Raw genomic sequence first — 25,710 nt, forward strand, 5'->3', positions numbered from 1 at the left:
GATCTGTGGATTTCATTGTCCCATCTACCACGTCCCATAGGTCGTCTAAACGTAAATACGCTTCTACTGCGAACTTCCAGGTTGCATAGTTTTCGCGACCTATAAGTCTTTCAATCTGTGGAATTTGTACCGCACTCATTCTTAACGGTAACTTGCTTTTTATTGCCGTAAAGAACACCGAAAAATAATGCGGAAAAAAATTGCGATCGTCTTGTAAGGATCACTCGCACTTCACGTAAAGTCTTGTAAGGATCACTCGCACTTCACGTAAATTGGAACTTTTCCAATACTTTCTCCTTACTATTTTGTTGATATACTTATTCCAAATGCACGCTGGGCCCATAACCTATTGGGGTTTGCACAGCTGAATAAGTATTAAGGAGAAAAGAGACATCTTACTAATAACTATATTTGCACATTCAAGAACAAAACAAGATTACAGCGATCACAACACAAGAATCAGCTCACACAGAGAGTGTTAGGCAATGCCAAAGAGGTCTATTTTACACAGTGCACTTTGCTCCGTCACACACGAAATATATTGTTCACACAATTCCAACACATTAATTCGATAGGTGTAAAACCTGTTAATGAATGTGGCAAATTATTTACCATTTACTACTTGCTGGAAAGGCATCACATATTCAAACCACTTATTGTGTCTGTGTGCTGTATATATTCTGATAAACTTGTTAACTCATGAAGCATCCGTTCTATTGGGATGGCCTCGGGATGAAATTTGGATACATAAATGCATTTTATGTTAAGACTTCACAAATTCTTCCACTTCACATTTGTGAAGTTAGTTGCATTATCGTGAGAGTAGCTTTTGGTTTACCCACACTCGCAAAATATTCTCTCCAATTTCACTTGGTTGTAGGCCATGCCAATTGAATTTTAGTGGTATATCTGTAGATATTTAGTAAACACATCATACAAGGCTATTATATATTTCCTCCCTCCTTTTGCCATGAGAAAAGGTCCTGTGCCTCAATTGGTATGAGGTCAAGGGATTTTACTGGGATAATCGGATGTAATTTATCGAATTGTGGCATGTTTAAGTGTTTGGTATTTTGACAGATTACACATTCCTTGATGGCATATTGTACTCTACATTTAAGGTTAGGGAGATAGCAACATGTCATTATTTTCTGAGCACCTTGATTACACCATAGTGACCCCATGAGTTACACATATACCTGATAAAACTGTCTATACAGGGTGTACCAGAAAGAATCATCCAATTTGTGAGTCTACATTTCTGAAACTAATAAACATATACTATGAATTTCGTTTTTGATGAACTAGAACTCTGTTTTTTTTTTCATAGTTGTTCAACATGCACTCACTTTAGATGCACAGCATATGTCTACGTGGTACTCAGATTGTTCGCACACTGCTGTGAGCATGTCTTCAATTACAGCTTCCACAGTGCTGTATGTGATGTCTCAGTTCATTCATTGTTATTGGTAATGAATGCACATAAACAGTGTCTCTTATAAACCCCCACAAACAAATCGCATACAGTCATATCCGGTAACCTTGGTACAATGCGACCAATCGATCGTTCAGTAATCCTTTGATTTAAAAGTTCCCACACGTCCAGTTGCTAGTGTGACAGTGCCCCATCCTGTTGGTAAATGAAGTCATTCGTATCAGTCTCCAACAGCAGGTAAAGAAAGTTCTGAAGCATATCCAGATTTGTGCTTCCTGCAACACTGTTCTTGACAAAGAAAAATGGATCTTACACCTTTTCCTGTAAAACTGCAGAAAACACATGAAATTCTGGAGAGTCCCTCTCATTCTGTACAACTTCATGTGGTTGTTCTGTACCCTGTATTCTCACGTTTTGACAGTTCACCTTTCCATTTAAATGGAATGTCGCCTCATCACTAAACACAAAGTGTGGAAGGAAACTGTCATCCGCAGTCTTGCCAAGAACGAAATTACAGAACTCAAGATGATGTTGTTGTTTGTCATCTTCACGAAGATCTTGTAGTAGCTGAATTTTGTATAGTTTCATATGTAAAGGTTAATGCAGTGCATGCCAGATGGACATTGGGGGACATGCTGAGCTGCATGATGAGTGGATTTTTGTGGACTCTTCGTGAAACTATGGCGGATGCATTAGACGTTTGTGTCAGACATTCGGGATTTGCTTTCACACAAACAACTGGTTTCTTGGAATTGTTCATGCCTTCATCTAATGCCCCATGCTGTAGCAGGTTCACACTATATCTAGTACAAGAGTCACACTGAACAGTTATTACTGGCCCGCACTGCACAAAACTTAGAACACAAAATGGTTTCTGTTGTCCAGACACCATTTTAGAAATGCTGCTACCTAGCAGGAACTATGTAAAACTAGAGTGTTTGCACTTTCCAACAGTATTCTGTTCACATACGCATCTCAAATAACACAATATGATTTTTTAAAAGCAGATGGTTCTTTGTGCTACACTCAGTATACACTTTGGGTAAACATGCACACCAGTTACCAGATTCAGGCATTCAGCAATAAAATGTGTTCTGAAGTCTGCATTGTCAGTATTTGCTAGTTGTTGTCTTACCTTATTTCTACCGCGTATCTTGCACTTGCAGTTAACTTGTATTTTTACACATTTTCGTGTAATAGGGCATTTATGTACCATCGTGCATGAGTAGAATCCTGTACTTCGTTTATTCATTGTCTACCATTTGTTTTATCTGCACATAGGTCATCTCACATATCAAATTATTTGGCATACCTTGTGAAATAATTGTATATTAGCACCAAGCCTCCACTCTCGTTTTCAGTCAGTGACAGTGGGTCTAGGCCATCCAATTGCCGTTTACTCTCTAGGAAGGTGGGTTGCTGCCAGTCCCATCAGTCACTTGTACAGTGTTTACAACATAATCAGTATTTTGCCAGATTCTATTCTGCACATAATCGAGGGTGGGGTTTTGCTGATTTTTGTTCATTCCACTCCCATAGCTCAATTGTAGTCTAACTCAAATGGCTCTGAGCACTATGGGACTAAACATCTATGGTCATCAGTCCCCTAGAACTTAGAACTACTTAAACCGAAGGACATCACACAACACCCAGTCATCACGAGGCAGAGAAAATCCCTGACCCCGCCGGGAATTGAACCCGGGAATCCGGGCGTGGGAAGCGAGAACGCTACCGCACGACCACGAGCTGCGGACGGTAGTCTAACTGCTCTCATAAATGAGGTCAATCAAATCCACAACCATAAGAAAGTATTCTAGGTTATAAGTTGACACAGTTACAAGTTTCCTATGAATTTTATTTTGGAAACGAGTCTTTAATATTCTCAAAACATCAACATGTGATATTGGATTGCTCCAGTATCTTGTCTTGTTAAAGAATCTTTCGAAATACAGGTGCAGTCTGACTTGTTTTACGTTAAGTGGTGTGGGTCAAAAACTGCCACTCATAGTCATTCCTGAATTCCTGGAGGTTGAGTATTTCTCTAGGAAAGCCTGTTCAAATTCTTCATATGTTTGACAACTGTGCATCACCTAGTGTGAAACCAACAACAAACTGAATCTTCTGCATTTCGGACCAGTGTCAAAGTAAAGCATTTCTAAAAGGTCTCACAAAGACAACAGGGTGTGTTTTCTCGAATTTTTGTGAGAAGACTGTGAATTGTCTCCATTTTATTAGATCTTTGTGTATTATGACTGAGAATTGACCAGGCCTTATGTCATCAGATAGTGAAGCCATTCTGCACCTTTACAAAGATGGTAATGCTGCGTGTGATGACACTGGCACATACGGTTGATTGTTTGCAAACTATTCTGTTTCACTCTTGTCATTTCTCGCTTTTGTGAAACAGTGTTCACATGACTACTGTGTAGTACTGATTTTCTATTTTAATTAGCTGCAGAATGCAGTTTGTTCAATTTGTCTCTTTCACTGATAGATTTGTAATGAATCTTACCTTATATTACTTTCATATCGCTATCCATTTTAGTGAGAATTTTGTGTTCTGTTTTGTTTATGATCTCTTCAACCATGTCAACATAAGTTTTTTGTTCCCTGGCACACTTTTCAGCTAGGGTAGAATTGCTGTCAAAGATGCTCACCTTAGCTCTCTCATGTAATCTTTTTACATCCTTATTGATACGGTTGTACTCGTTTTTCAAAACATTTTGTCCTAAAGTCAGAAATCATACGTCTTGCAAGAGTTTTTGTACATCATCCAGTAAATTTTTTCATGCTGACTTGATTTCAGATATGTGTGTTTGATTTGTTGTTCCCACCTGAGCTAAGCTTTGATGTGCGCTTTGTAAACTACTGTGTGCTGTTGCAAGTTACTCAACTTCATGTGCACTGTGATCTTGATCTTCAGTCATACTAGAAAATTTCTTGTCTAGCTCATTGTACATATTAGTAAATTTTGTATCAAATTTATTAGTTGCATCTGTCAACTGTATGTTAAAGTTAGACAAAAACGTCACGACACTTCTGAACGACCCTGTAAATTTGCATACTAAGGTACTAAGTCCTTGATCTAAATTCCCAAGACCAGTGGACACATTTATGATTTTTGTACTGAAGTCTGTATCCATTCATATGGATTTCTGTAAGCATTGTTCTATGATTGATACCTGCAAATGATGATTGCCAAGTGTGTGCGTGTGTGTCCATTCTGTTCACTCAACATGGAGCTCAAAAAATTTTCTATGTCTGTTGTGTTTCTATCGAAATTATTTTGAAAAGAGACATGTCCTATTGAGGACAGTAAATTAACCTCATTGACATATTTCTGTCTATTCGTTACTGCTGAGTTCAGTTGTGTATTGTGTTTGACTGTGACTTTCCCACCTTGTTGTGATGCATTGTCGTTTTCATTATCTAATACAGTAGATTATGATTTGGTATTTTCATAATCACTACCATTAGCATTAATTTTCCCATTGACACTTCCATTTTGACTGACAATAAAAGGTACACAATGTGACTGAATTTTGAAATATAACATAAACTCAATAGTTAAAATTTCACTCATGATACATGGTTTCAACAAGATGGCTTCTCTTTATGTCACTGTTATGTATATGAAATTCATTTGCTGTTGCAATGAAAAAAGATCTGTACCATAAATATCGTTGCTTGCAAAAAAGATTTAAGCAGGTTAAGCATCAGGATATTGCTACTGCTATATTCTTGATCCTGCTTTGGTTGACATACTTCTGTTCACATTCTACAAAGTTCAGTTACTTGTCTTTGGAGAAAATTTTCTTGAGTTTCCATAATTTTTTTCCCACTTTTACTGGTAAAATCCTTATTTTCTCATTGTATCCTCGTTGTCGAATATCTGGAACAAAGACAGAATACAAGTAGTATTTCAACAATTAGTTACAATTACATTACATTCTCTTATGATCAGGAGATTGCAGGATCTGATCTCTGTTTGGTTACCAGTGTATTCTATTATGTTTTTTACTATTGGCTAGATAATGAATTAGTTTTTGAATTGTAAATGTTTTGTGACCTTTGACTGTGAAGTCATAAATGGAAGTTAATGAAATGCTTTTATGGCCATCTGCTGACCAGACACCATGAAATATATCAAAAATAATCTTTCTAGGAAATTTACTATTAAATGTTCTTAGTTGTATTTTCTTTTCAGTTGGAAACTTCACCACCTCTTTCTGCCGCAATGGTAGTCTCGAATAGAGTTGCCATAGAAATTGCTAATTGTTGACTGTGTCGCCTAATGAAACAAACTCAATTTTGATATAGTGAGATGAACTGTTTGTGAAATAAATACATAGGCGCATGTTATTTACATTAATCCAAAATTCGATATTATTAACAAAACTGCTGCAATAGGAAGAGCAATAAAAATGTTATCCTCTCTTCATCAAGACACACCACAGACTCCTCTTTCTCTGCCAACTGGGGTAAAAACGTCACATCTCTCTCATCTAACAATATCTGCTGCAGTGCAGTGCTTCCTTTTTTATCTTATACCTCTTTGGAAACATCTAACAAATGCCACTACAGAAATCATTGCAGAATGGAAAAGCAACAATTGTACACAAGAGGACAGGCTTCTGGACCAGATGAGATACCTGTAAGATTCTACAGAGATTGTGTGATAGGCTTGTTTCCCTTCTAGCAGTAATATATCATAGGTCACTGGAGCAACAGTTGTTATCCAGTGACTGGAAAAAAGCACAAGTCATTCCAGTTTCAAGAAATGTCACAATGCAGTTGCATATAGGCCTACATAGCTGATGTCAATTTGTTGTAGACTTGTGGAAGTTGTTTTGTGATCACAGATTAATGTTTTTCAAGAATGGAAGCCTCCTCTGTAAAAATCAACGTGTATTCCACAGAGACCTTAGAAAACCAAGCTTGATCTGTTCGTCTTTAAGATCAGCAGTGCTGTAGACAATGTTTCTCAGCTTGATTCCATGTTCCTTGACTTTAGGAAGGCTTTTGATATAGCTCCACACTATCATTTAGTGAAAAATATGAGTTTATCAAATATCAAACCAGTTTATGACTGGATTCAAAACTTTCTTGCAGATAAAACTCAAAACTTCGCTTTTAATGAGCAAAATCAACAGATGTAAAGTGTATTTAAGGAATGCCTCAGTTGAAGGTTATAGGATCATAACTGCTTACAATATACATAAATGTTCTAGTGGATAACATCAAAAGCTCCAAGAGGCTGTTTATAGATGTTGCAGTTTTCTATAAGAAGGTAGCAACACCAGAGAACTGTAGGAAAACCTTCAGAGGAAGATAAATGTTGCAGGGACTGGCAGTTGACCCTTAATGTAGATAAATGTAACATCTTGTTCACACATATGAGAAGAAATCCACTACTGTACAGTTACACTATTGGTGACAAATCACTGTAAACAGTAATTATTGTGAAATACATAGGAATTACCCTCCAGAACATCTTAAAATGGAATGACAACATGTAACTAGAGATAGGAAGAGGAGACAAAAGCCTGAGATTCGTATGAAGAATATTATGGAAATGTTAAATCTCAAAAGAAGTGGCTTACAAAACACTTCACTGATTCATGAGTTTTGTTCCTCTATCTGGGATACTTAGCAGGTAGGATTAATTGGAGAGATAGACAAGAACCAATGAGGAGCAGCAAATTTCATCTCAAAATTATTTAGCCAGAATGAGAGCATCACAATACTCTCTGGTGGCAAGTGCTGCAGGAGAGGGATTATGTATAATGGGGAATTTACTATTCAGATTCCATGAAAATATGTTCTGGGAAGTGTTGGGCAATGTATTACTTCCTCCCACATAAATCTCACGAAATGACCACAGTGAGAAACGTCAAGGAATTAGAGCTAATACAGAGGTTTACTGAGAATCATTCTTGCCACCAGCCATTTGTAAAAGGCCCGGGGAAAGGGGGACTGGACATTGGTACCACGCACTACTAGGTATATACCAGTAAACTACCATATACCAGTTAACTGCTGAGAGTCTTAGGATTAACAACTAAAAAAGGGATTCTTTGGACGATCATGTGTGACAGGACACCTTGTTTTTGGCAAAACACTGCTTCCCTTCACAACATTTGACCTGAGTGTAATTTCAGGGTGTGTAAGAAGAGTAATGAGACTTAAAACATTGCAGGTTATCTGGCAGTGATGTGTTCTACTTGTGTAGACTGGTATATTCCGCCCTACCAAATGCTCGGTCAGAGTTTCGGCTCTGTACAGCATTCAAGTGATTTTTTTTTTTTTTAGAGTGGCATCAGTGAAGTTGTGTCTTTTTGTTATGGTTACGGTTATAGAACAGTGCAATTTAGATCAAAGTTACACCATCAAATTTAACACAAGACTTGGGGAATCTGCAAGTGTGACCTTTGAAAAGTTGAAATAGGTCCACGGGGAGCATTCTGTATCAAGAGCACAAGTCTTTCACTGGCACAAATTATTTCTAGAAGGCTGCGAACATGTTGGAGATGAACCTTGCCAAGGCAGACATCCAGCTTCAAAAACTGATGAAAATGTCAAATACGTGCATGCTCTTGAGAGATCAGACCAATGTTCTACAATAAGGATGGTGGGTGAACTGTTACGCAAACACTTTCACCAAACATTACATTTTGACCCAAGTTTTACTCATGTGAAAGGTTTGTGCCAAAAAACCTCACAACTGAGCAGAAGGACATCCAAAGGCATGTGTGCATTGATCTCTTTAAGAGGATTGTCAATGACCAAAACTCATTAAGTCATGTGATCACAGATGATTAATCCTGGATTTTTTAGTAAGATTCCAAGACAAAATGGCAAAGTGAGGAGTGTCACACTGAGACATCTCCTTGACCAAAAAAAAAAACTCAAATGAGCAAGTCAAAGAAGAAAACAAAGCTGATTACTTTTTTGACCATAGAGGTATCGCGCACAAAGAATTTGTTCGTTCAGAGCAAATAGTCAGCAAAGAGTTTTACAAAGATGCCCTTGAAAGGTTTAGAAAAATGGTGAATTGAATGAGTCTAGGCATCGCAGATAGTAGGTATTGCATCATGACAACACCCTATGCCACACGACCTCGAAAGGAATTTCTGTAGTTCAAAATGGTCTCTATTCACCTGATCAGAGTCCTTCTGACTTCGTCTCTTACTGAAATTGTAAAATGTCTTAAAAGGACATAATTTTGGAACTCTGGAGAACATTCAAAAGAATGTGACAGACAAGTTGAGGGTGCTACCATTTGACACCTTTGCAGCACTGCTATCAAGACTGGGTATGACATCTCTGCCAGTGTGTAGCTACTGATGGGATCTACTTTGAAGGAGACAATATTGTTGTCTGAGAAAAAAAAAGAAAGTAGATAAAAAAAATCAATCTCATTACTTTTCTTACACACCTCGTCTTGCTCTTTCTCTTTTAATTTACACAGCAGCCAAATTTAATTTAAAAAAAAAATTGTTGCACTGAGAACATGATCAGCTTGGATCTGTATTGAAATATACTATCCATCGTATAAACTCCTTTCCACTTCTGATGTAGTAAAACTTCTTAAACATCATTTACCGAGTGTTATTTACATAGGAATCCCAGATGATGCATTACTTTGTTCTAAGAACAAAAACATGGCTCAAGCAGGTTGTATCTATTTATTGTCTCTGCTATTTGTTAATTTCGACCACCAGTCATTTTCAAGCACTTATCACATGCCTCAAGTTTCACATCATATTTGACTAAATAGCCAGTACATATGTAATGGCACACATTGTTCTCATATGTGTGTGTAAGCTCAGATACAATACATGGCACATAGTACACCACTGGATTGTATTTGTTTTCTTTCTTAAAACATATTGAGCCTGTGTACCCTCACACAGAACAAAATGCTAAATTTTCGGTTAGATGCAAACAGTGGCCAACCATAGTAAAACTAATGAGCATATAACTAACTACCCAATTTATATTTTCTGATTTGCCTCGATGTTACAACAGTACAACAATGAACACAAATGATGCAACAAGTATGTCACACTGAAACATTCCATCACGGAAACCCCATGACAGGGCAATATGAGCAAAACTGTGTTCCCAATATTTCTTCTCAATTCCTCATTAATAACATTAGTCTTATATGTAATTATGAGGGTGTATGTTGTGTTTTAAGATTAATGCATATGTAATTCTGTAATTTCTGTCTCCTGTTTACTACTGAACTGACAATGTATGCCATTTTAATATTCTTCATAAAGTGCTCCTAGTCCAAATAGTTCTCTGTAGCTGTCTTCATATAACAGTGGGGGAAAAGCTAGAAGTGAAGCAAGCTAGGAAAATCCCATTCTCATCCCTTAATTCTGTTCATTAACCACCACAAAATAAGCATCCACATGTCAGTGGTGATGAAGTTGTTTGTCGTCTAGAATCACTCCCAGATAATGCAAAAAGAGAACTAAATGATGTAAGTAGCATCTAAATGTGACCTTTGTGGGTAACAGTGTCCCCATAATCAAAAGGTTGTTTATTTCTGTCAGAAGTATGTAAAATGGTCAAACACTGTGCTCAACTCATTTCTACAAGTCGGGGCTATAGGCTGTATCACCAGTACTACCAACTATTAAGCTTGTTGAGAGCTTACTTCCAGACCTGGTTATCTGCTTGGATGAGATTACCACAAAAGGATTATGCTGCACAAATCAGTAAATTTGCACATTCATTTTACTGTCAACATACGAACTATTTAGTGCTGTTGTGGCCACATAGATCAGCCAATATTTTCTATGACACAATCACCTAATCATCATTCCCTCATTCTTAGAGTTATACTGTAATGTGAAGTGTGTACATTATTTTACTCACTTTTATTTTTTGTGGAATCTTCACAGTGACTGGAAGAATGCTGATAGGTACTGAAGCAATTAGAGTCTGTATTTGAAGGGTTGGGCCGGCCGAAGTGGCCGTGCGGTTAAAGGCGCTGCAGTCTGGAACCGCAAGACCGCTACGGTCGCAGGTTCGAATCCTGCCTCGGGCATGGATGTTTGTGATGTCCTTAGGTTAGTTAGGTTTAACTAGTTCTAAGTTCTAGGGGACTAATGACCTCAGCAGTTGAGTCCCATAGTGCTCAGAGCCATTTGAACCATTTTTTGAAGGGTTGGGTTGAGATAATTATTTTGTATCTGCATGAAATCCTGGGACAAAGGGTATTACAAGCTTCTTATTATTTAACAGGAGATTGATGTTGATGGTGTTGCATATGATGGTATCATCCTATGCCTTGCAGTATCTGAACATGTGGAAAATGCTGGTGTCCATTCTGGCGATGCAACACTTGTTACACCACCTCAAGATATAAATCCTCAGACACTGTCTAAAATAATGAATATAGCGCGCTCAGTTGCTGGTTCTCTTGAGGTTACTGGACCATTTAACATGCAACTCATAGCAAAGGTATGCTTTTAATCATTTTGATCTTACATTCGTCCTATTCCGATTGTTGTTCATGGCTTAGTCTTGCTTTGTTTAATTTCAGGACAATGAGCTGAAAGTAATAGAATGCAATGTTAGAGTTTCAAGGTCATTTCCATTTGTATCTAAAACATTGGACTATGATTTTGTGGCCATGGCAACTCGAGTGATCATAGGAGAACAAGTAGAGCCTGTTGATGTGTTAAGAGGATGTGGCAAAGTTGGTGTCAAAGTGCCACAGTTTTCCTTCTCCCGGTTGGCAGGTAGGACACTTTAATGTAGACACAATAGAGAAGTAGAACTTCTGTTGCAACCATGGATTAGAAACTGTTAAAAGCTCAAGATTTAGTAACAAAGCTTCTCAGGCCTGTCATTTCAAATTTATTTAATTAGTAGCTCTGTCATTAATCTGCCATTCCATAACCTGTATTTTTCACTTTTAAACATTTTTTACACAGTTTTTTCCCTTCCTGTGTCCATCGTGTCAATTTCAGTAGAATATCTTCTTTATTCAGTCATGTAGAAAACAGAATCAAACTTTACAACGTTCTTAAAAGCAGGTGGAAATATCCACTTTTGTTATAATAAAGTTACTAGTTCACAACTAGTTTCAGCCTTAATGGCCATTCACAAACAATTTTGTGATCATGCAATATAGAACTATGCCATACATTTTGAAATAGCAATGTCTTTAAATTTGCATCTACTGTTTGTGTTGATTAGAAATGCTATCGTGTTGTTTTGACAATTTGACATTTGAAACTAGTTACGAACTAATAAAATTATTATAGAAAGTCTAAAAGTGATCTTCTAGTAAATTCATTGCTGTGATAGTGCTGTCAAGAAAATTCTTAAAATTCATTTATCAGTATATTTTCGAAGGATATTGTTGTATCATTCTCAGTTTTCCCTATATCCACTATTAATGACAATATTTTACACTGATGTGTCTTGCAATATCTTTGAAAAAAGTGCACTTGTCTCAGCCCTACACACAACAAAAATTAAATGAATAGCTAGTGTCACTTAATGCAGTTTATTTGTTAAACTCTCATACTTAAATCTGTTTTCAGTCTTCTAAAGATGATAGAAGTGAAGAAACTATAGACTGTATGTGTATAGTGAAACTTTATTTACAGAAAACCAAAACTGTGTTCAATGGAGGGAAAAACTACGTCTTTCAAAAATATTTGTTCTAGTTACACTGTTTTGCTCTGTTTATCCACTACAATAAATGGCTACATAAATGTCAAAGCATGTACAACTGGCTTTGTATCGCAAAAAATTACATTATTTGTAAACTACCAAGACTACTTATGCCACACATGTTTCAACAGAGATGAATATCAGGTTGATTCTAGAGTCCCAATAAATATAAAAAAGTGAGACAGTTCAGCTGCATGTAAACTTCAAAGGCAACTGTTGTTTACTGCTCTTAAATCTTTTATGCTGATGTTGTATGGATCTATGAACTTCAGGCAGATGGTGCTATTGTTGTGGTCTTCCGTCCAAAGACTAGTTTGATGCAGCTCTCCGTGTTACTGTGCAAGCCTCTTCAACTCTGAATAACTACTGCAACCTACATCCTTCTGAATCTGCTTGCCGTATTCATCGCTTGTTCACCTCTAAGATTTTTGCCCCCCACACTTCCCCTCCAACTTTTGGCGATATAAAGCGTTCCTTCCGCCATCCTTACATCTCGGTCCCGTTGTTCTCCCATTCGTGGAAACAGCTAAGTTTCTAGGGCTCACATTGGACAGGAAATTTTGTCTCCGCATGTCTCTTATTTGGCGGCCCGTTGTACACGTTCCCTTAATATCCTTAGAGTTCTTAGTGGTTCATCTCGGGGAGCGGATCGCACTGTCCTTCTTCGTTTGTATTGGTCCATAGTCCGATCGAAGCTGGATTATGGGAGCTTCGTCTACTCGTCTGCTCGGCCATCCCTCTTATGCCGTCTCAACTCCATCCACCATCAGGGGTTACGTCTTGCGACCGGAGCCTTCTACACTAGTCCCGTCGAGAGTCTTTATGCTGAAGCTGCCGAACTACCATTGACCTACTGGCGTGACGTACTGCTGTTGTCCATGCCCGACCACCCCTCTTATCAGTCCTTCTTCGCAGATTCTCTCGACCGTCAGTACGCATTGTATGTGTCTGCCCTGCTGCCCCCTGGAGTCCGCTTCTGTCGCCTGCTTCGACAATTGGATTTTGCCCTCCCTACCACCTTCCGAGAGGGTGAGAGCCCGACACCACCTTGGCTCCTGGCTCCGGTTCATATTTATCTCGACCTCAGCTCATTCCCGAAGGAGGGTACTCCGGCTGCAGTGTATTGCTCATGGTTTGTCGAACTTCGTGCTCGACTTGCCGGTCACACCTTTATTTACACCGATGGCTCCAAAACTGACGATGGTGTCGGCTGTGCCTCTGTCGTCGGGGCCGCCACCTTTAAATACCGGCTCCTCGACCAATGTTCCAGCTTTACGGTCGAGCTTTTTGCACTCCATCAGGCCGTTCAGTATGCCCGCCGCCACCGCCATTCATCATATGTACTCCGCTCGGATTCCCTCAGTGCTCTTCAGAGCCTTGGAGCTCCCTATCCGGTCCATCCCTTGGTGCAATGGATCCAGCAGTCCCTCCGTTCTTTCGCTGATAATGGTTCTCCTGTCAGCTTTCTGTGGGTTCCCGGACATGTAGGAGTGCCTGGGAATGAGGCTGCAGATGCTGCAGCCAAGGCTGCAGTCCTCCTGCCTCGGCCAGCCTCCCATTGTGTCCCGTCATCTGACGTTCGTGGGGTTGTTTGTAAGAGGCTTGTGTCGTTGTGGTGGGATGCTTGGTCATCCCTCCAAGGAAACAAGCTCCGGGCAGTAAAACCGCTCCCAACTGCTTGGACAACCTGCCGACCATCTCGGCGAGACGAGGTCCTTCTGACCAGGTCGCGGATTGGGCATTGCCGGTTTAGCCACCGCTACCTGCTCTCCGGTGACCCAGCCCCGCAGTGCCCTTGTGGTCAAGCATTAACAGTGCGCCATGTTTTATTGTCTTGTCCCCACTTTAGTCAATCTCGTGTTGTCCTGTCCCTGCCATCTACTTTACCGGATATTTTAGCTGATGACGCTCGAGCAGCTGCTCGTGTTCTGCGTTTTATAACTTTGACTGGCTTGTCCAAAGACATCTAACTTTTTTACTTATTTTATCTGCATCTTTGTCAGGACTTTCTGGTGTCCCCCCTCCCCTTGAGTTTTACTAGATTCCATGTGCTCTAACAACTGTGACTGAGCGCTAATGACCTCAGTAGTTGAGTGCCCTTAAACCCCACCAAAAAAAAAAAAAAAAAAAAAAAAAAAAAAAAAAAAAAAAAAAAAAAAAAAAAAAAAAAAATTCCCCTCCAATACTAAATTGGCGGTTGCTTGATGTCTCCTTTGAGAGTCAAGTTGTGCCACAAATTTCTTGACTTCCAAATTCTATTCAGTACCTCCTCATTGGTTAAGTGATATACCCATCTAATCTTTAGCATTCTTCTGTAGCACCACATTTCAGAAGTTTCTATTCTCTTCTCATCTGAACTGCTCATTGTCCATGTTTCACTTCCACATGTGGCTACAACTTGACAATAACCTTCGGGAAAGACTTCCCAACACTTAAATCTATACTCAGTGTTAATAAATTTCTCTTCAATGGAAATGCTTTTCTTGTCATTGCCAATCTATATTTTATACCCTCTCTACTTTTGTGTGTCTCATTTCCTGATCTAATTCCTTCAACGTCACCTGATTTAATTTGACTACATCCCATTATCCTCGTTTTGCTGCTGTTGTTGTTCATTTTATATCCTCCTTTCAAGACACTTCCATTCTGTTAAACTGCTCTTCCTAGTCCTTTGCTGTCTCTGACAAAATTACAATGACATTGGTGGACCTCAAAGTTTTTACTTCTTCCCCCTGAACTTCAATTCCTACTCTAAATGTTTCTTTGGTTTCCTTTACTCCATGCTCAGTGACAGATGGAATAACAGTGCAGATAGGCTGCAACAGTGTCACTCCCTTCTCAACCACTGCTTCCTTTTCGTGACCCTCAACTCGTATAACTGTCATCTGGTTTCTGTAAAAGTTCTAAATAGCCTTTCGCTCCCAGTATTTTACCTCTGTTACCTTCATAATTTCAGAGAGAGTATTCCAGTCAGCACTGTCAAAAGTTTTCTCTAAGTCAACAAATGCTATAAATGTAAGTCTGCCTTTCTTTAACCTATAGTCTAAGAGAAGTCATAGGGTCAGTGTTGCCTCACGTATTCCAACATTTTTACAGAATCCAAACTGATCTTCCCCGAGCTTGGCTTCTACCAGTTTTTCCATTCGTCTGTAAAGAATTAGTGTTAGTCTTTCACAGCCATGACTTATTAAACTGATAGTTCAGTAATTTTCACACCTGTCAGCAACTGATTTCTTTGGAACTGAAATTATTACATGCTTCTTGAAGTCCAAGGGTATTTAGCCCATCTCATATGTCTTTCACACCAAAGGCTATTAGTAGTTCTGTCGGAATGTCAACAACTCCCAGGGCCTTGTTTCACCTCAGGTCTTTCAGTGCTCTGTCAAATTCTTCTTGTAGTATCATATCTCCCATCTCATTTTCAATCAAGTCCTCTTCCATTTCTGTAAAATATTGCATTCCAGTTTTTCTCTCTTGTGTAGACCCTCTATATACTCCTTCCACCATTCAGCTTTCTCTTTTTGCTTAGGACTGGTTTTCCATCTGACCAATTGATATTCGTGCAGATGCTTCTCTGTTCTCCAAAGACCCCTCTAATTTTCCCATAGGCGATACCTGTTTCCCCTAGTGCTATATGCTTCTGAATCCTTACAGCTGTGCAATTCATGCTTAGCTATTTTGCTCTTCCTGTCAGTTTCATTTTTTAGATGTCTGTATTCCTTCACCTGCTTCATTTACCTATTTGATCCCGTGCTGCCTTCACTATCATTTCCCAAAGCTACCCAATCATCTTCTTCTATATTCTTTTCCCCTGTTCTAGTCCGATATTGACTAATGCTCCCTCTGAATCTCTCAACAACCTTTGGTTCTTTTAACTTATGTAGATCCCATCTCCTTAATTTCATACCTTTTTGCATTTCCTTCAGTTTTAATCTATGGTTCATAACCAATAAATTGTGGTCAGAGTCCTCATTTCCCCCTGGAAATGTCTTGCAGTTTAAATTCTCATTCTGGAATCTCTCTCTTACCACTATATAATGAATTTGAAACCTTCTGTTGCCTCCAGGTCTGTTTCACATATACAGCCTCCTTTCATCATTCTCAAACCAAGTGTAAATTATGATTAAATTATGCTGTTACTATTTTGCACACAAACAACATATTACTGGCACAGTATCATATCATTGGGGAAAAAGATCTTAAGGGAGCTGTTAAAGTTGTCTGCTGTCAATGCTGTACAATAGTTCCATAGCTTCTTTATATGCACGCAGTGACAGGAATAGCAATAACTATTATCAGTGTGGGTGATTGTAGTTTGTATAAAATACCACTGACAGATTTATAATTTGGTTTATTGACCACACTGGAAAAGGCATATTTTGTACAATCTTTCATTCAGAATGCCAATTAGAAACTGTAAATTAATATTAGCCCAGAATTGTGTTAGCTGAGCATTACATGTATCAAACTTATACCTAGTAACCTGTGTGTATGTATTTTTAACTTTAATTTAAATATTTAAGTGTATGCAGAGGTCAGGTGCCTTGACAGAATGTGTTCTTGTATTTCAGGTGCAGATGTTATGTTGGGTGTTGAGATGGCTTCAACTGGGGAAGTGGCTTGCTTTGGTGAAAACAGATATGAGGCATACTTGAAAGCCATGCTGAGCACTGGGTTCCAAATCCCTAAGAATGCAATACTTCTTTCTGTGGGCAGCTTCAAGGTATTATTCGTCAAACAAAAGTGCCAAGTTCCGGGTTCTTGATTCTGATTTCACAAAACAGAAATTGGCAACAGAAGTCAGGATTGTGTAAATGAAATGGTGAAATACACTCTTGTTTGCCTCACAAATAAAATTTCACTGCGTTCAGCAGAAATGACTAACAATGCAATTAAGACTTGTGTGCTTCTTAAACTGCAATTGTTTGCATCTTAACTTGAGTTTCAGTAAGTCTTTATTAATTGCACACCTACATTAGTTTTCATCAGCAGCTACTTTCCTTGTCCTTGTGACCTGTTGACAAGTTTCATAGTTGAGCTGTAGTAAGCAGTACCAATATGTTCCTGACTGCCGCTCGACTGTTACAGGCTAATACTTCCCTCAGAGGACAATCGGTCAAGAGCAAATTATTGCCTGTCCCGGTAACAAAATTTGCTAGCGGTCCATGGTGCAGGAAATATACACAAAGTGAAAATGATCCGGTTCGAACAGTATTAAATGAGAGTATCTTTAGTTCCTTTCAGTGAGAGAAAATTCTCTTTTAATTTTTAAATCTTTGTAGATAAATTCCTGTGTGCTTAGCTCTGTGTTATTGTTTCTAACTAATAAGTTGCTATATGTTATTTAACTTAAAAGTTCTCAAATTTTCAGCTAAGGTTCATTTCAGTGCTACAAGTGTTCCTTTCCTGTAGTACTATAACAACAAAACATAAGAAGTCTTCCACACATAAACACAGTCAGCATTATGAAACTGATAAGTAACATCCATAAACAATTTCTACATTTGGTGTCATGCACACATGCGCGAGCTCTTACAGGTGTGCACATGTACGCGCGTGTGCACCCTCCTTAACCATGCTTCAATTAAACCGGATCCACATTCATCCTCCAGACTTTTTGTTCCTTGACTATTTTCCTTCATTCCTAGCCCTAAGAACTCAGGATAAAACTCCATTTCTCATTAAAATCCTGACTAGTTTGTCAAAGATTGTGCCTCCTCCCCTCCCCACCCCTACCTTCATTTCCAGTTACCTGAATTGTTCCATGTAAAAGTGTTTGCAAAAATGTTTTCGAATGTTATATGAACTGAGTAAAGCAGAGAGAATTCTGTGAATAATAGCTGCAATTCATTGAGTTTGAAGGAACTATGATAACAAACACACACAAATAAGTGTAAATGAACTAATCTGTTTATTTTCGAGTATTTACAACAGATAAACAATAGTCTACATTTATTTTCAGCACAAAATGGAGCTATTACCCAGTGTCCAGGCTCTCCAGAATATGGGTTACAAACTCTATGCTAGTATGGGAACAGCTGACTTCTACATGGAACATGGTGTAGATGTAAGTACAAATGATCATATTTAAAAAATATATATAGTAATGATTTAATGAGATTCTTATGATACTAAGTCCTACTAATTACTTTTGTCATTGTATTTGAGTTCTTGGCAAAAGTGCACAGTTCTCTCTGAAATAACAGTACACAGTTAAAGGTTAATATAAATTGCAAATGGAATACAGTGACTACATTCTGAGCCTATAAAAACACTTTTCTTGGACTCTAGTATATATGCGAGCTACTATCCTGTTAGGAAGTAATGAATTCTGTAAACAAAATAAATTTCTAAATTAACGTTATTAGAGCTGAAGAAGGTATAATTTTTTTATGAACAAGTGAGTGTGTCATAAAGCACAAACATTTGGAGATTTTCATACTGTCATTTTCCTCTGTTGGAATGCTTGCCTATAATATTTCAAAATTATCACAGATTATTTACTGCATAGGCAATAGCACTAACAGGACAGAGGGGAATTTTTTTTAATATAACAATTGTAAAACATCTTACACAGATGTCAAGCAAACAATTGCCAATAGTTCAGATTTCTACAGATCAATGGATTCAGAAACATCGTTTGGTAGTTCAATTGATACAACACGCTTTGGTTTTTGATGCACATCTACAATTGTTATCTCCTGTGTTGACCGTCTTCTTGCGAATGTTGGTGACTTGTCTGTGCTACTTTCATTAGGTGGTTTAGTGGTAGGCCACAGTAGCTTCAGGCTGTATCTCTCACTAGCTCTCGTGGCCTGTTCTGCTGACTTGATCTGTGTCATAAGCATTTCAATATCTGTCTTGTTAGCTGCTGGTTGTTCTGCAAGCAGTCTTGTAAGCCGTTCGGCATGTTTGAGGTAAAATATAGCCTGCTGATGTGATCTGTATTTGTTGCTGTAGTTGGCCATCTCAATGAAATGAGGGATGAATAACTCCAGTACTAATTTACTCCTCATTGGATCATTCTTTTGAGGATGTATCTGCAAAAAAGTAAATGAATAAAAATTAGTTTTAGGTTGAGGTTACATAGGTCCTTCATATTATGAAATGAGCATCTGAAATAGCATTAAAATTTGTGAAGTGTCTTTGTGAGTGATTATTACAGGTTATTGGGAGATAGTTGCAGAAGACATCAAAGCAGTGAGTATGAGCACTTCCATATAGTTAGAAATTCTGATATTATAAATTATCCCAGTTAAAAAAACTAATAATTTGCTAATCAATATGATATATACAGTGACAGCTGCTGAAAACATGTCACAGTCACCTAGGCCTTATACACAGAGTAAGATTTAAATGTGAGTGCTATTTTGTCAAAATCTGACAGAGGCTGCTGCTGTGTAAAGAGCAAATTAATTACACAGGCCAAAAATGGAAAAACTTTTTTGCTGAAAATACCTTATTCTTGTGGTTTTTTTAAGGTGGAAAATCCAAATACACTCCTGGAAATGGAAAAAAGAACACATTGACACCGGTGTGTCAGACCCACCATACTTGCTCCGGACACTGCGAGAGGGCTGTACAAGCAATGATCACACGCACGGCACAGCGGACACACCAGGAACCGCGGTGTTGGCCGTCGAATGGCGCTAGCTGCGCAGCATTTGTGCACCGCCGCCGTCAGTGTCAGCCAGTTTGCCGTGGCATACGGAGCTCCATCGCAGTCTTTAACACTGGTAGCATGCCGCGACAGCGTGGACGTGAACCGTATGTGCAGTTGACGGACTTTGAGCGAGGGCATATAGTGGGCATGCGGGAGGCCGGGTGGACGTACCGCCGAATTGCTCAACACGTGGGGCGTGAGGTCTCCACAGTACATCGATGTTGTCGCCAGTGGTCGGTGGAAGGTGCACGTGCCCGTCGACCTGGGACCGGACCGCAGCGACGCACGGATGCACGCCAAGACCGTAGGATCCTACGCAGTGCCGTAGGGGACCGCACCGCCACTTCCCAGCAAATTAGGGACACTGTTGGTCCTGGGGTATCGGCGAGGACCATTCGCAACCGTCTCCATGAAGCTGGGCTACGGTCCCGCACACCGTTAGGCCGTCTTCCGCTCACGCCCCAACATCGTGCAGCCCGCCTCCAGTGGTGTCGCGACAGGCGTGAATGGAGGGACGAATGGAGACGTGTCGTCTTCAGCGATGAGAGTCGCTTCTGCCTTGGTGCCAATGATGGTCGTATGCGTGTTTGGCGCCGTGCAGGTGAGCGCCACAATCAGGACTGCATACGACCGAGGCACACAGGGCCAACACCCGGCATCATGGTGTGGGGAGCGATCTCCTACACTGGCCGTACACCACTGGTGATCGTCGAGGGGACACTGAATAGTGCACGGTACATCCAAACCGTCATCGAACCCATCGTTCTATCATTCCTAGACCGGGAAGGGAACTTGCTGTTCCAACAGGACAATGCTCGTCCGCATGTATCCTGTGCTACCCAACGTGCTCTAGAAGGTGTAAGTCAACTACCCTGGCCAGCAAGATCTCCGGATCTGTCCCCCATTGAGCATGTTTGGGACTGGATGAAGCGTCGTCTCACGCGGTCTGCACGTCCAGCACGAACGCTGGTCCAACTGAGGCGCCAGGTGGAAATGGCATGGCAAGCCGTTCCACAGGACTACATCCAGCATCTCTACGATCGTCTCCATGGGAGAATAGCAGCCTGCATTGCTGCGAAAGGTGGATATACACTGTACTAGTGCCGACATTGTGCATGCTCTGTTGCCTGTGTCTATGTGCCTGTGGTTCTGTCAGTGTGATCATGTGATGTATCTGACCCCAGGAATGTGTCAATAAAGTTTCCCCTTCCTGGGACAATGAATTCACGGTGTTCTTATTTCAATTTCCAGGAGTGTATGATACTTAAAAAACTGTATCACCCACCACTTCTTCACATTTTATAGTTAAATTTATTAAATTAAGTGATCTTTTAAAAGAATTTAACAGCTTTTATATAGTTAAAATAATTTAAAAAGGAGATGTAATGAATGTAGACGACAATGGTAGCACTGCTGAAAAACATTTGCTAGCAAAAAAGGTCGATTCTATATTTGTGCCGGCCACTGTGGTTGAGATATTCTAGGTGCTTCAGTCCGGAACTGCGCTGCTGCTACAGTCGCAGGTTCAAATCCTTCCTTGGGCATGGATGTGTGTGATGTCCTTAGGTTAGTTAGGTTTAAGTAGTTCTAAGTATACGGGATTGATGACCTCGGATGTTAAGTCCCATAGTGCTTAGAGCCATTTGAACCAGCTATTTTTGTGTTAACAGATGGCGTTTTGTTCACTGTCAACCAAACATCACTTTGCTGTTTCCTGTACATGTGCTCAGTATGATGTCTAATCGTGGTTGTAAAAACTCTGGTGACAGTTTTTGTTATATTTGTGGTGAATTTGTGATTAAAAAACGCCAAAGAAACATTACAGACTTTGTGAAAAAGGTTATACTTTTGATCTAAACTTGGTGATCAAGATAAATCTTGGGCACTACATAAGATATTTTATGTGTGTGTTCAAGATCTGAGAAAATGGTCCAAAAAGGAGAAAAAAGCCTTTAGATTTGTTGTTACTATGATATGGAAGGAGCCAAGAAATCATTCTGATGATATCTACTTTTGCAGTGTTGATATTACTGGTCATAATTTGGAAAACAAGAAGGTAATAAGCTACCCTAACCTTCCGTCTGCCATCCGACCAGTAGGGCATGGTGTAGATTTGCCAGTTCCTGGACCACCAGATGATTTAAATTCTATTCCAACAAAAGTATTTTCTGATGTGCAATGTGATTTAAATGAACCAGATGATGATGAATTCCATTGTAATACAGGAAGTCTAGAGCACAAATTGGTTACTCAGACAAAGCATAACGATTTGGTTAGGGATCTGGGCTTAACGAAAGAAAAAGCTGAACTGCTTGGCTGTAGATTGAAGGAAAGGAACTTATTGGCAGTTGGAACCAGCATAGACATGTATAGAAAGAGAGAGCAGCAATTTTCCAAGTTTCTCAACAAGATTTAGTGTACTGCTCAGACATTGCCGGTCTTATGAATGAGTTTGGTATTGAATACAAAAAGGAAGACTGGAGGCTGTTTATTGATTCATCCAAAACTAGTTCAAAGGCTGTTTTATTACACAATGGTAAAATGTATGCATCTATACCTGTTGGACACTCTGTACATATGAAAGAAAGCTATTAAAACCTAGAAATAGTGCTAAATAAAATAGGGTATTCTGCTTATGATTGGATGATATGTGGTGATCTAAAAGTAACGTGCCTGCTCCTTGTCAGCAAGGTGGCTACCAAATTTCCATATTTCTTGTGTGAATGGGACAGTAGGGCTAGGGATCACCACTGGTGCAGAAAGAACTTGCCTGTGAGGGAGTCTTTAAAACCTGGTGGGAAGAATATTCTATGCAAAAAGCTTGTAGATCTAAAAAAATGTACTACTACCACCTCCACATATAAAGTTAGGCCTAATGAAACTCTTTGTAATGGCTTTGCCTAAAGATGGACCATGTTTTAAGTATCTCTGCCAAAAGTTTCCACACCTTTCAGAAGCGAAATTAAAAGAAGGCATGTTAGTCAGACCTGACATTAGAAAATTGATGTTTGATGTTAACTTTGAAACCACAATGATCTTAAATGAGAAAGAAGCAAGGGTATCATTCAAGCAAGTTGTTACAAAGTTCTTAGGGCATGAAAGAGACCCAGAATATGTTTCTCTTGCAGCCAAAATGTTAAAGAAGTTTAAAACTTTAGGATGTTTAATGAGCCTGAAAGTTCACTTTTTGAACAGTCATCTTGATTACTTCCCAGACAATATAGGAGATGTTAGCAAGGAACAAGGAGAGCATTTTCACCAGGACATTAAAGTGATGGAAAAAGGCTACCAAGGCCGCTGGAACACCAACATGATGGACTACTGTTTGTCACTTCACCAAGAAGTTCAGCAAGTGACTCATTGTAGAAAAAGCTACTCAAGAAGCTTCAAAGAAAAAAGAGAGAAAATACAAACCAATTCCAGCTGACAAGTGAAACCTCTATTACCACATATCATTGTTTTAAGTAGCTTACTGAAAATACAAACCATTCTTATGTTGTAACAAAGCATTTCATTAATTTCCCCATTCACCCTATAGCATAGTATTCTTATACTATATAATAAAAAGCATATTGCTCAAAAACTGTGGGTGATATAAAAAAAATTAAGGCTAGATTTGGATTCAGCTTGTAAAAATCTATAAAGATCAGCTATCAACGTAAAAAAAGTTTTTCAAAAGCAATTTTTCGTTGGCCTGTGTTATATGCAACTTTACAGAACATATATCTCGGTGTCTTGGTAGAGGACATTTAATCCAAAGCTATCATGATTGTGGTTGTGGAGGGTTAAATACAAAGTAATTAAAAATTAAATTGCTTTATGCAGATTTGAGAAAGGTAAGCAAAAAATGTGCAAAAGTTATTTACATATTGATGCACTTGAATGTGCAAGATGCACATTATATTTAATGTGAAGTCCTAAAAATCTCTCTCTTTGTTTGCTATCAATTTATTTAGCTGCCAATTAAATCCATTTTCTACTTTGATAGCTTTGCGAGAGTAGCTTTCAACATACTTGTACTTAAGCTATGCACCAGTATATCTTTATCCAGTGTTTTAAGACTACGGAGTGAGTTTCTGTTGTTCTTGCATTAGGCATTTTACTAATGGTCAGCTGATTATGCTTCAGAAGCCATTTTCTGTTAATGTATCCATCCTACCACACAAATGATTGAAATATCTGGTAAGTCTAACATTAAAGAAAGGGAAAATGTCCATTCCATGGTGGACACCACATTTTATACTTGGAAATGCAAGACAAGTGTGATGTTCATACACAGTTAAGTTAGCAGAAGATGATTGCTACACTACAGATTTGATAAAGGATGAGTTGAAGTAATGTATAAAATACTGGATCTTGGTCTGTTTGAAATGGATGAAAAAAGAGGAGACCAATTGGTGAGCATTTCATCAGGGAAGACTGGAAAATGATGTAAGTATGGGTACTTCAATTTGTAGCATTTATTGCATTCAATTGTAGCATTTATTGCATTCAATTTACAACTATGAATAATAACTCAAATGAAAGAGCAACTCAAACAGTTTTTCTTAAGTGTTCAGTTGGAGACTTCTCCCAAGACCCTGACCATTGTGCCTGGAGTAATTTTTGCAACAACTGCTTCAGTCCTTTTCTTTAAATCTAGTAAAACAGTTGGTAGTGGAGGCACATACACAAGATCCTTTATGAACCCCCAAAGGTAAAAATCACATGGTGTCAGATCAGATGAATGTGAATGTGGAGGTCATGCAGAGTGAGCTCCGTCATTCGGCATCTTTGGGCCAATCCTATGGTTGGGTACAACAGTATTTAACCAGATGTTTACTGAGTTGTGCCAGCAAGGCAGTACACCATCTTGTTGCCAAATAAAGTTTTGTGATTCAGTATTCCAATTTAGGAAAAGGCCGTGATTCTAGTGCATTAAGATAAGGAACACCAGTTACAGTTGATTCACAGAAAAAGAAAGGCCCGTAAACTTTCCACCACGATATGATACCAAAAAAATGTTCAATTTAGGGGAGTCTTGTTGCAGCTGTACAATATTGTTGGGATTTCCTGATCTCTAGATGTGCACATAATGTGTGTTTACATTTCCACTTAGGGATATAACGATTCATCACTGAAGATGACACAGTGCGCATCAGCATATTGTCTGAAAAGTTGGCACGTAAACCATAGTCTGTAGCATTTAGAGTTTGTAGCAACTGCAGGCAACAAGTATGTAGTTGTAAATTTCTTCTTAAGTCATCGGAATTGCTAATTCGTGGCTAGCCTTCCAAACTGGTTTGTTGGGGCTATGTGTGAAAGACTTTCTCACTCATTCAACACATTCTTCACTCACTCTTCGTCGCCCCATACTCTTCCCTTTGCAAAGACAGCCAGTGTCTTCAAACACATGATACCGCCTATGGATGTTATCACTTGGAGAATTACAGTGGAACTTAGTACGGAACACACATTGCACTGTAACTACAAATTCAGTCCTTGCAAACTGTAAACACAAAGATTTCTGTTCACTGGTCACCATCTTTGCTACTAGCACTTCCCAACAGAAGACACAGAAAACAGTGCATGTGGACAGATACCCTTAAAACAGCATTAGAGTTGCATTTTCATTTGATGTATTCTTAATTGTAAGCTGAATGTAACAAATGCTAAAGTCTTGAAACCCCAACATTGATTTTGAAATAGCTCGTATTTTTCTCCATTTTTATAAGGGTGGTTGTGAATGCCAGCATCAACATGGCATCAAAGTCAGCATTTTCAGTGTTAACTTATAAATTAGCAAAGTAGTTGCTTGCACAAGAAAGAGTGAAATGAATACAGGCAGCCATCATAACTTGGACATTAGAATTTCAAGCCATAATGGATCTTTCCCTTTGTCATGATATATGCTGCAAGGAGCTACGCG

At 39.0% G+C, this 25,710-nt stretch overlaps 2 protein-coding genes across 2 annotated transcripts in view; one reads left to right on the plus strand and one right to left on the minus strand.

The window, feature by feature from the left end:
* The window catches only part of LOC126260409 (CAD protein), a 543,685-nt gene that overhangs the window by 189,492 nt on the left and 328,483 nt on the right, over positions 1 to 25,710 (plus strand). Inside the window, exons 16-19 of the mRNA XM_049957741.1 lie at positions 10,697 to 10,915; positions 10,998 to 11,196; positions 16,711 to 16,862; positions 18,102 to 18,206. Of these exons, the coding sequence (XP_049813698.1) occupies positions 10,697 to 10,915; positions 10,998 to 11,196; positions 16,711 to 16,862; positions 18,102 to 18,206 (675 nt within the window). The remainder of the gene's footprint in view (positions 1 to 10,696; positions 10,916 to 10,997; positions 11,197 to 16,710; positions 16,863 to 18,101; positions 18,207 to 25,710) is intronic.
* LOC126260419 (uncharacterized) overlaps positions 18,032 to 25,710 on the minus strand; it is a 57,066-nt gene continuing 49,387 nt past the window's right edge. The window contains exon 4 of the mRNA XM_049957751.1: positions 18,032 to 19,179. Coding sequence (XP_049813708.1) covers positions 18,751 to 19,179 — 429 coding nt within the window. The 3' untranslated portion in view covers positions 18,032 to 18,750. The remainder of the gene's footprint in view (positions 19,180 to 25,710) is intronic.

This window comes from Schistocerca nitens, chromosome 1 (assembly GCF_023898315.1).
Source record: "Schistocerca nitens isolate TAMUIC-IGC-003100 chromosome 1, iqSchNite1.1, whole genome shotgun sequence".
Taxonomy (NCBI): Eukaryota; Metazoa; Arthropoda; class Insecta; order Orthoptera; family Acrididae; genus Schistocerca; species Schistocerca nitens.